General features: G+C 35.9%; 1 protein-coding gene across 1 annotated transcript; it reads right to left on the bottom strand.

Annotated features, from left to right (window-relative positions):
- Positions 1-3,179: 3,179 nt before the first annotated feature.
- On the bottom strand, positions 3,180-10,500 carry FGF20 (fibroblast growth factor 20; the record flags this gene model as incomplete). The annotated part of the gene is made up of 3 exons (XM_081269705.1): positions 3,180-3,425; positions 4,559-4,662; positions 10,215-10,500. The coding sequence occupies 3 exons, from the start codon at positions 10,498-10,500 to the stop codon at positions 3,180-3,182; spliced, it is 636 nt and encodes a 211-aa protein (XP_081125831.1).
- Positions 10,501-12,689: the final 2,189 nt, after the last annotated feature.

A 12,689-nucleotide genomic window follows, 5' to 3' on the forward strand; every position in this document is an offset into this window, starting at 1 on the left:
AAAAATCCATTCACTCTCTGCCAAGGTCTTCAAGAGTATTAACTCATTAGCAACATCTGAAAATCCAAAATTTCATTATGTAAATCAGGTATTGGTATGGATGAGTGGGGGTAAGTCTAACTCCTAGAGTAACATTTCTCTTGATCTATGGATCTGTGAAACAGAAGACAAGTTTTACACCCCCAACACTCTCAACATTCAGCAGTAGGATAGAACAGGATAAAAGTTGTCAATAATCCTATGCAAAAAGAAGGGAATGGAAGGGATAAAAAGGAGTTATTTGTCCATAGAAATTCTGAAATCTAGCCAGACTAATACTAGGAGTTCCTTATTAAGGTTTAAGATCTGGGATTAATTCTCCGTGACTCTATCTGTCCACTTTATTTTCCTTACTTTTAGCTCCAATTTTGGGCAGGATTTCCTTTTATGTTAGCACAGATGGGCCTAAAGTTCTAAATTTACATGGTTCTTAATCCCTTCCATCTCAGAAAAGAACCCATCTTTCTTTAGAGTTCCAGCAAGAATCTATCCGGGAGGGTTTGCTTGGCAAACTTGGATCCCATGCCAATCCTTACATTAAATACTGTGGCTTAAATGATATATACGATTGGCCGCCATTGACCAGATATTTATCTCTAGAATTTAGGATTAGTCTTACTAGAACTTGGTAAAATTCTAAAGTCCACTATCTGTCCACTTAAAAATGGTTACTGGTATAACACAGAAAATGTTATAGTACTGCATTATGAGGGAAAGATTTTCAGATTTGGCTCCAAACAACCAAAATTTCATGTGTGTGTAACTAATATTCTAATTTATGCTCCAGTCCCTCCCTTTCAACCCTTTCACTTGTAAATAATTAGTACTCTCATTTCACCTTCACACATCTGCAATGTGTTGACATAATCCCTCCTTATTCCCCAGTCATCATTGAGAAAGAACAAAGAGAGACAACCTCTACACAGTATCTCCATTAGAGAAGGATTATTCAATGCAAGGAATTAATTTGAAGGAAACAACCCCCACCCCCAGCAATGTTTGAAGTGAGCTTTTAATATTCATGGAAACCAAGACAGGACTTTTACAATCGGACCCTGAGATTAGAAAACAACATCCCACAACAACACCATAGGATACAGTGGACCAGCAGATGTGGAGTAGTGGAAACATACAGGTCACAATCAAAACAGAGACTATCCCCTCAGCTACACTGATTAGATGTTAAGCTACTATCAGAAAATCACCAATTGATTAGTATGCACATGTTTTATTAAATGGATCTATCTCCAAGTAAAAATGCAAATATTTCTCCAACCAAAAGTTTTAATTAATTATTCTCAAGGGTTTTTTTTTTCTTTTTTTTGTCATAGTTGTCCTGGGTAACTTGTTTAGTAAATCTCACTTTGGTTTTACAGTAAAGATTCTGTTGCCAGCACAATAAAAACTAGTTGCTTCCCTTATAGAAAGCTAGCCGAACAATCTTTCTTTGAGAGCAAATGTGTTACATATTTCACATAGGCATGAACAGCTCTGGGGATTGAAAAAAAAAAAAAAACTTGTGGAAGAAAACCCAAACAACAGTTGACTATGATGTCTTCGAAGGTATTAGTGGAAAATACTAAAATGTATGAAATGTGGGTTTCTTGAAGGGATTTTAAACATTCATTGTATATCTATTATCTATCCTTTTAGCCTGATTTGCTCCTTCTTATCTTTTAGGCCCATTAGAAAATGTCACTTTCTTAGAGAAGCCTTCCCTGAACCATCCTATCCAAACTTGTTCTCTTTTTTGTGTGTCTAAGACTTGTTTTCTTGATAGAACTCATCACAATTCACAACTGTGATATTTGTTAGTTTACCTGTTTACCCAATGTTTCTCCTACCAGACCTTAAGCTCCACGATGCAGGGCCCACCTCATCTTGATTACCACATTTTCCATAATTTCTAACACGGTGTCTGGTGTATTGCAACCTTAAAAGACTATCTGCTGAATAAATGGAAAGGATACCAGACTCAAGAAGATGGGCCTTACTATTATAAGAGAGGTGAGCAAGAAATTTTTTTCTTCCTATGGTTACACAAGGTGAAAGAAATGGTCTTTGCCACACTGAATCAATAAAATGAGTGGACATAGTGGCTATAATAGTTGATAATTTCAACATAAAAAGTTCTCTAAGTATTAAAGCTTAAATTTAGGGTGCTTAGAATTTTGTCATTTTTTAAAATGTTATATAAATAGAATTTTGGCCTAAAAAGCAATGATACCAAAACATTAAATAGAAACATTTAATTCCCTTTTGAGTGTGTGTCAAATTCAATACAAATCAATAAAGCATTTTTCTAGGCTGAAAGGAACCAGTGTTACATTTTGAAGGCAACTGATTGCAAAAAAATATAATCTATACTAAACTTTATTTTTAAAAACAACTTTAAGATCTTATTCTATAGTCAATGTATTGTAATAATGATGTCTTCTTTATAGCCCAAGATACCACAACAAAGCAATGGCACAATCAATGAAGTTTTGTGGTTTTTTTACTCTTTGTATCATCTTCATACACCAGTAAAAAATAAACTCTTTAATAAATAAATATATAATAAATATTTGCAAATTGGAAATGTATAAATAGGTCCATTCTTTTTAAAAATGTTCCAGCTTGGTGTGGCATATTTTATAGTCCATGGTCATCAGGATGTTGTATGTTGTTGTTTTGCTGTTGTTGTTTTACATGTGATGCCATAACTCGCAAAATCCTACAAGGTCCTCAGAATTTTCGAGGCAATAATCATGGCCAACTATGTCAGTCCATGTCTTCAACATGAAGTATCTATTTTTAATGTAACATTCAAAGTAAACATAATCCAAAGAGGTGAGGCACCAGCAGCAAACTAGGTGGATTTCCCTTTATCCAGAATTGAACTGATTTTTCAGCTTCCATGTACTGGTTAAGGATTGAGCCAGTGAACCAAATGAAGTAAACTTAATCCACTTACAAAGAGTGATCTTGATCTACTTCAAGTCAATTTTTTTCAGTCTTCTTTCCAAATTTAATCTCCCAGTAAAAATCAGACAATAATATTCTGAATATCTTCCTTGCTTATTATTATTTAATGATGGGAACTATGAGAATTAAAGAACAGTTGTGGTTTCATTCTTCAATAAAGACACTACCATGCTTCAAGTGTACATCAGTAGGTCCTTGTACAATTCTGGAACTCTTTCTGGGTCAACTGGTCTAGGCAAGAAATGTGTGAATTTTTGATGTCTTTTGGACCTGGCACCATCTCTTGGAGTTCCATCTTTGTTGAGTGCCACAAAATACCTTCGGCCAGTGTCTCCATGTTTATATATGTTAGATGAGTAGGTATTATACCAATTCTCTTCAAATTGCTCCCTAAAGATGCATTCAGAAGTTAGTTTCTCCTAAAAAGAAAGGAAGAAATGATAACTACTATTTTTAAAAAATCTTTGAAATAATTTTCTTACAAAAGCCTCAATTTTATCTTTTTATTTGTTTGCCTAAAAAGAAAGAAAAAATTATTTTTTAATTTTGGTTGTATTCATATATTACCTAGAATTATTCCTACAAGGTGACTTCATCCAGCAGTTTAATTCAAAGAAATTTTAAGTCAAATGTCATTTCCCAATTTTATTTTCAAATACTTAATAAATATTCTGAATTGTTCCATGCTCCATATTCTCACTTCTTGCCATCATCACCACCAAAAAAAACCCTGTAATTTATCTTATTTCATCATTTGATGCCAAAGTTATATATATTAAGTCTCTGAATTCAAAATCATCATTCCAAATAATAAATTTTCTTATGGAATTTATTAATTGTTTGATAAGACATTCCCCATGATTAACTTCTATCTGATATATTACTATTAATTTAATTATAGTAAAACCCCAATGATTTCTCATCTTTTCAAGATGGACCATATGTTTTCCTAAAGGACACACCAGAGTTGCTTATTTGTCCCCCGCACATACATGAAAATTATGTATATGTATTTTCTCTATTGTAATCCTACTTTTATGATCAATGAACATGGAATTATTTTTCTCTTTGTGAAGAGTTGGTTAAAAAAAAACCTGGAAAATACAAATTTTACCTATACATAAGATAGATATTCATCTATTAATTGAAATATTGCAACCAATTTTCTTCAGTGTATATTAAGCTTCTAGCTGGATATTGGTCTCAATTGAAATTTTAAACAAAAGAAGTAACAGTGCCACCGGCTTAGTCATAAAAAGTAAGTTCTCCATGGAAATAGTTACAGAGAATTCGACTTTTAAAAGGGATTTCATGTTAGCAAAAGGGTGGGAAAGTGGCACATCTTACTAATTTTTTCCAAATTACAAATTCAATTGAATTTGCAACTACAAATTCAGTTTGCCTAGATATATGAAAATTTACAATGCTGTAGATTTTAATTTCTATATAAGAATATTTCATATACTTCTCACAAACATTATTTATAGATATTTTAATCACAAAACAAGGTAGTCATAATTTCAAGAATTATAATAATAATAAAAATACATACTGATCCATAAAGTTCTCCTTTGTCATTCATTCCAAGGTAAAGACCACTGTCCACACCTCTAATACTGACAAGTCCCACCGCCACACTGATGAATTCCAGGATACCTAAATTTATAAATAAAATAGTGATTTGTATTTATGAATGCACATATAACTAATAAAAAGCTTATAAATCATAGTAGTGGTTGTTGTAGTAGGCCAATGTTGATAAATATATTTATGTATACAGAAGTCCTTAATCAACTGAAAAGTACTATTCAACTATTACGAAATCCCACTTCTCAGATGGAAAAAAAAAGGACTAAAAAGGAAAAAAGTGTTCATTGTAGTATAACCTTAAGGGAATGAAACCCTAAACCAGACGAACCTGGGTTTGAATTCCAGTTCAGTGATTTACTAGCGAGGCCCCAGGCAAGTCATTTGTCTTCTTTGAATTCCAATTTCCTTATGTGCACAACAAATGAAATGCCTCCCCAAAAGGAAAGGGGTGAGGATTAATGCATGTATGCATTCAACAAATAGAAGCTATTAATATCATAAAATAAATATAATATGTTTGTTCCACTAGTTAATTATAACCTTTTTCTATTAGTTATTTTGCTTTTGCTTACAATGAATCAAGTTCACCTTTTTCTAACAGGAGCATACTTCATATGAGTATAAAAGAGTTTTATAGTTTATAAAAGGCTTGAACTTATATTTTTTCATCTGGTCTTAAAAACAATTGCTTAAGATATGTAGGGAAGCCAGGCACAGTGGTGCATGCCTGTAATCCCAGCGGCTCAGGAGGCTGAGGCAGGAGGATCTCGAGTTCAAAGACAGCCTCAGCAAAATAGTGAGGCACTAATCAACTCAGTGAGACTCTCTCTCTAAATAAAATACAAAATAGGGCTGGGGATGTGGTTCAGTGGTCCAGTGCCCCTGAGTTTAATCCCCAGTACACTCCCCCGCAAAAAAAGATACAGGAAAGACATTATTATCCCTACTTTACAAATGAAGAAATTGAGCTCAGAAGTGTTGTTGACTTGCCTAAGGTATATAATGTTTGCAATTGATAGAACTGATACTTGAAGTTACATCTTCTGAACCCTAATTCAATGTTTCTACTCCAGAAGGCTGTTTCTTGAGGATCATACAGTAGTTTCAAAAATTTAAATTACAAAATATGTCATTTTTTCTATGACATGGTTTTAAAAAAATAAACTGTATAGTTCACAGAAGTACAAAGACTTTACAATTCATTACATGCTATAGCCAAATATCTAGAGCATAGAATTCAGGTGGATTTTGCTATCATTAATTTTCTAGAGTCATTTTAATTTATCAATAAGAAATTAGTTTTGAAAACTTTCTACTTAGTACACTAATATACCACAGGTCAAAAAAAATTTAATGCCTCACTCTGCATTATTCTTTTTTTCTAACTAACCTTTGGACTAATGCCTTTGTCTAGTTCTTCCCCGTAGCTGAAAACAGTTTTCACCACAGTTTCTATGCTTGGATCTGCCTTCCTCAATAACTTTCTACTTTCACCCCTTCACCCATCTTAAGCTCTACAAACAGTATAAATGTGTACCATTTAGCCTGACTCTTGCTTTTAAGTAATTTCTTGATTTATTGTACGGGTTCCTGTTTGGACACGTGATACTCCCAAGGCCAAAGGAAAGTACAGAATCTGACTATTTACTGATATGGTGGTCTCTACTCTATCCAAAGCTTAATTCACTCTGGCAGAAACATAGATTCTTAGCAAGACAAACTAGCTCTTTCAAACTGTTAGGAGATCATGTAGAACACTAGAGCTGTCAAGAATCTTATAGCAACAATACACTACTAAATAGTCTATAGGTGGCTTGAAAGAGCCGGTGTCCTTAATTGAAAGCCAAAAGCAGAGGAGAAGATAAGATGTAGCAGAAAAATCTAGACTCCATAAGATAGCCCTCATATTGACAATTGTATAGTGGGGGAGTAAAAGAGAATCAAACCCCCGCCAAGCTCATCAATGAAAGACTCTGTTAGTAACAAAATACAGGCCTAAATTGATATGAAAATATAATCAATGCCATTGTATCCAGGCTTTAGTTACAAATGTGTAATTACTTCAAATCATATTGAATATTTGTTAATTAAAAGTATACTATAGTTGATATACATGCAACTTAATTCCCTTTAAGTATCTGATTTATATTAAGATACTCTTGTCTTTTAAAATACAGGAACTGCTTAACTAATTAGAATGTAGAATAGAACCAATTTTCAAGTATGATAGATTGTAAGTTTAATTTCCAGATATGTTAATTATATTACATCTCACATAGTATGCCTTTCCTGGAAAACTAAATGGTAAACCACCTACATTTCAATCCTCCCCTCAATATAATGCTGTAACCTTTCCAAAAAACATGTAATTGTAAAAAGAAAAAAAAGATTACATGTGTTCTTAGAATAATTATACTCAATAGTTTCAACTTTATTAAACAGCATTCAAAACAAATAAAAAATAAACAGCATCCAAAACAGTTTACATAACAATGCATAAATAATGGCTCATAGAACTGATGGGAAAAAGGTTATGTGTTTTCATGTTCCTCTTAAAGATTTTAGCCACACTTTATAATTCTGATCCTTTTTCTCCTCAAGGAAATAGTATACCACAGAGTAATTTGTAATCGTTTGATTCCTAAATGAGACTTGACAAGTCTTTCTTATTTATAATATGAGGTGGCAACTAAGCTAATTCCTTTACAAAGGGTGGACATGAAAAACTTTCCTTAAGAGGTAATCACAGATTTTAGATAGATTTTCTAATGCCCAGTGTCCCATAAAAAAGACTTGGAGGCACTTTGTCTTTCTGGTATCATTTTCAAAGCCAGCCTTTTTTTAAATCATAATAAACAGGTGAGTCAACCCACAATGCAACCACATCAGACAAATCTAGGGAGAATAGGGGAGAATAAAGGAAAAGGCTTTAAAAGAATATGTTTGATCTTAAGCTGAACTTTTTTTCTTAAAGAAATGATTCCATGTTTACATATTAGGTAAAGTCTTCCTACTGTACTTCTGTACAGAACAACTCTGCTATAAATAAAAAGCTAACTCAGATAGGAAATTATTTAACCTCACTGGGACCTATGTTCTATTGATGTGGTTTTGAAATTTAAAAATATAGAATTCTGGGTTTGTAGTTGATCATAGCCAAACTAGTATAGAATTATCAGAAATGGTTTTTAATATCTCAAATAGCCATACTTGAGTTTTGTTAAAATTCTTACTTTGATGACACAGAAATGAGTATAAGAGAAAAATACTAATTAGTAATTGAGGCACTAGCAAAAGAAGACAAACACAGAGAGAAGCATACAATGTTATACATGTTGGATATGAATTTTCTTCTCACCTATACACCCTCTAGTAAAATGTGATGTCTAAGCTATTGAAGGCCACTAGGATGCAGTATAATGTACCATAAAGAGGCTGTTCATTACTTTAGATTACCAAACTAATCTGGGTTATCTTTCTTTTATGTAACAGTGAATATTTTGTTCCTATATATAGTCTCCCACCATAGCATGACTTAAACCATCACAAACTGACTGAAATCAGTCTAAATAATATTTTTGCAATTACTAAGTAATTATATACAATTTTAGTTTAAAAACATGCAAGATGATAATAATGCAATATCCACTCATAAAGGAATGGATTTAAACACGAGTTGAATGAATATTATCAGGTCTACAAATATGTATTAATCTCCTCAAATTGAGTCAATCTTATAAAGAGACACAAAGCAGAAGGTACAACTCATGTCACTGAGGTGATTACATTTGAATTAAAAACCCCTTTAAGGGAGAATTTCCAAGGTTATATTGTGTATCACAGGGGGGAAATCTGAATATTACCAAAGCTTAACTTCTACCTGCTCTACCTATAAGAGTTATCACCTTTTGTGTCCATTTTGAAACCTTTCTGATAGATGGAAGATTTTTCTGTAATAAGCAGAGGTAAAAGGTAAAAGAGCTGAGCCACCTGGTGTCAGCAAAGTTCTTTAGAATCAGAATCTCAGCTTCCTCAATTTAAAAAAAAATACTTTCCAAAAGTGACCCCAGGTTGGCCACTAGGTCATGACACTCTTGACTCGTGGTCAATGGGAATTTGGAAGAGATCAGTGGAAGCTGCAAACATATGGTTTTTAAAAAGTTAATTTTCTAAGCCTTTAAGTGCTACCAAATGACCACCACATGCTTATTTCTACATCTAAAGTTACCAATGTCCCTGAAATGGAGATTTACACTTCTCCAAAATTTAAATGAATACTACAAGTCAAAAGAGAAACAAGATCATAAGAACAAAGGAATAAGGACAAGATAGAAGAGAGGGCCATCTAGAAATGAGATTCTTAAAGAGTTTCATGGTGCAAAGGAAGGGAAAGGAGAATGTGTTGTGCTTATACAGAACTGTAAATGTTATCTTTTTTTTTCAATTTGATGAATCTCTCCAATGATGCCACAAATCAGATAATCAAAATTCCTTGAGAGTGATAGCAAGTTAACTGATGAGAACTTTAGCTATGAGGAAAAAATCCTGGGATGTTATAACCAGAAAGCACCTAATTTAACTCATGGTTGTGCAGACAAGAAAAATAATATTCATACTGAGGAGGGCACTTACTAGTTATTCAACTAGTTAGGGAGTAATTAACATTATAGACTTTGCAAATCTATCACAGGCTGTCTTGATCTTTGCTTGTTTCTTTTAACCCCTTCTTCTCTGAGGCACTGCCAGGGGTATTCTGAAACCTATGTGTTCCCACCCATATCTTCTTTCGCTTCCCCATTTCCTCTTACTTAAGGTCAAAACCAAGATCACTGCTTTTCAATTTCGCAATTTCTAAAGAGGTACTGGGCTGAAGTACTAGGCATGCTCAGTAGGTTTTTTTTTTTTTTTTTTTTTTTTTTTTTTTTTTTTTTTTTTTGGCTCACTCAAATAGAACTCCAGCTCAGAGAACTGCAGCCAGGTGAGCTAGACAGTAGCAATGGTGCCCATGGAAAGTTAATCTGTTACTTCTTCAGGTGAACATTTACAGTTTTCTAGAGGTACATACTCAAAAGCTTGCATCCTGTGCAAGGGCAACCTGCAGAGCAATAGCCACGGGTGGATAATCAACTCCATAACTGCAGAACATGCTTAAAGAAGAGGAATACTTCCTGTTATTAATGTTCAAAAAGTGGATGGTACTAGGGTGAGTGTGAAAGGACACAGGAGAAAAATAACAGGAATTTAAAAATAATAATAAACTGCCTAGGAGGAAAGAAGTACAAGAAAAAAATTAAGATTCTGAGTCCAGGTCTTGGTGTTCCAGGCATTCAAAAAGGCAGAACAGAAAGATTCACCCAGACCACTCATCCTTTCTCCTCCTGCCCCAGCATCTGGAGCTGCAGGCCTGCTAGAGGCTGCAGATGCAAGCAGATAAGAAAAGTCCTTCCTGCCCCTGAGCTAGGTCGCCCTTCAGCCTCAGCCTGCATCTTGCGCTGGATGGGTCTAGGGAACACTGGGTTGCTCGCAGTCCTGACACCCTTGACAAACGTGGAGGGAGGTACAAGGGGAGGGGAAGAGGAGCCAAGTTTGGGGGACAGAGGCGGGATGCCAGTACCTACCGAAGAGGCTGTGGTCCTGCCGAGTGCCCTGAACGCTGCCATCGGGCAAGATCTGCAGGTGGAAACCGGTGCGACAGTAGAGCTGCCGGCGGCGCAGGATGCCATGCAGGTGCGCCAGCTCCGCAGACCCTGGCCCTCCGCGGGCGCCCCGCTCCGCCGCTCCCCGGCGCTCGCCCAACAGCGGCGGCCGTTCCCCGGCAGGAGGCAATAGGAAGTGCGAGCCCACCTGCTGGCCCAAGCCCTCCAGGCCGCCCAGGAAGCCCCCAACTTCCCCTAAGGGAGCCATGGAGAGGCTTGAGGGAAAGGGTGAAGATCAGGAAAACAAAAGACCCCCCAAAAATATGTAGCCGAGTGTCGAGGGGGATGGAGAGAAATTATAGTAAAACAAGCGCAAAAAGTTAAGGCCAGGTTACTCCTGTGAGGTCGATGCAGGGACTGTGCACTGAGAATGCAGGGAAGCTCTCACTGTCTTGGAGCGGTCTTCTCTCCTTGGGTAGGTGAGAGCTGGCTGCTGGCTTTGCAGAAACATCTGTAGGTGCCGCTGCCAGTACTGGGCTGCGACTGGGGCTGGTGCTGAGGCTGGGGCTGGGGCCTGGGGGCTGGGGCTCCAACTCCGCAAACTGATCAGATCAGAGTCCTGTGTACATACACACCGAGTATATATGCCGGTCCTCTTGACATATGCTAATCAAGTCCTTTCATGCGAGCTGGGGAGGTTGGTTCTGTTTGAAATCTTAAACCGACCTCTTCTCAACACGTTTCTGCTCTTCGGAAGTGACCAAAGGGGACCCTTGATGATTCTATACCCATGCACTCTTCAAAAATCATTCCTGCACTTGCCAAAGTCAAGCAGCAAATTCGGGGAGGCTCAGTCGAGGTCCCTCTTTGAGGTTGTCTTTGGGACATGGATGATGCTGTTTGGCTGCTGCTGTGCAACCTACTTTGATGTGAGCCCCTTTTCAGTGATAGATGGCTGCGAAAAGGAACCCAGTTTGGCAGTATACAGAAAAGGGGGGGAAGAAAAGGAGGAGATGGGTGAGGGAAAAAAGGAGAGGAGGAGAATTGTGCTTCTTGGGAACTGCTGGGAGCCTGCAGTGGACAGGTGCAAAGAAAGGTAAAAGAGGGAGAAGGAAAAAGGGCGTTACCTGAGGCTTAGACCTGCCCAGACACACATGAAAGGAAAATCAAAGCTTTGACAGTTTAACTCACTAATTTTAAAACACTAATAAAATGTACAAGCATTACTCTTTTCTTTTATCATTTAGATGGGGGATTTTCTTTACATAATCAAGGTTAGGTTAGGAACACCCTCCCTCCCTTCCCAAGTTCTCTTTAATGTTTATCTTTACTCAGATAGCATATGATATAACTAAGACTGACTTATATCTAAATGGAAGTTTGAAATTGTATGCTAAGTTTTTGGTCATTTAATTAGCATAACAAAATAGCAAAATATACTAATGAATCAAGGGATAAAAATATATACACTGAAAGAGATGGTCTATATTCTTATATTTTGCCATGAAGAGAAAAATGAGTTTATGGAATAGTGACACCAATGATGAGCAGTCTTTGGGGCTCTTATCCAATGTAAGAGCACTTCTCTGTTCTTCTTAGATGCATTTTCCTAAAGGCTAGCTTTTGTTGTTGTTGTTGTTGTTCCAATTTCAATTACAAAGTCTTTAAAAAAATCAACAACTAAATGGAAACAGTGTTGAATCTTGATGCATTTTGAAACTTCAAAAGTTACTGGTAAAATCTGAGCATGCCTGTGCACATTTGTAAAACAAAAGCCACTGAAGTGAGGAAGTTAAAGATTCATGTCCATTTGGGGAAGGAAGGGGGCATGGGGTAATTAATGATGGTGGAATGTGATGATCATTACTATCCAAAGTACAAGTATGAAGACACGAATAAGAATTATAATTCATTCTGCTGTCATACATAAATTAAAATTTACATAAAAAAGAAGAAAAAAAGATTGATGTCCATTTAAACATTAAAACTTTGGTTTTGTACCAATAGTTAAATTTGAGATCCTTCTGTTAAAAATTTTCAGTGGCTGAGGAGTTGAGAATCATTCAACAGATTTATGCTTCCCCTGAGCAAAAAGTTTTAGAGAATCACTCAAGATTAGTTTTTTAGGCATGTTTCATGGTCTGTTCAGCTGGGAGCTCAGTTGGATTTTACTGGTTTATTTTATTTTCTCTGAAGGTTTTTTTTTTCTAATTATTTGGCAGGTGTTTTAAAGTAGGTAAAGTTACACCTTTTCATCACTGCAGGCCTAAGTACTGACCCTTGTGCCACCAAGTTATAAAAGAGTCCTTAAAGTAAGTGATTTACTATTGATAGATATGAAATAAAACAAAAACACTGGCTAAAACAATAAACAAATAAATCACTTTAGAAACAGTATGCTGCTAAGTCTGTTTTAAAGGTTGTACCAGGTAAATGTCATATCATTTCACCTTTCAA

The sequence above is a fragment of the Spermophilus citellus genome (assembly GCF_964194105.1).
Source record: "Spermophilus citellus genome assembly, chromosome: 16".
Lineage (NCBI taxonomy): Eukaryota > Metazoa > Chordata > Mammalia > Rodentia > Sciuridae > Spermophilus > Spermophilus citellus.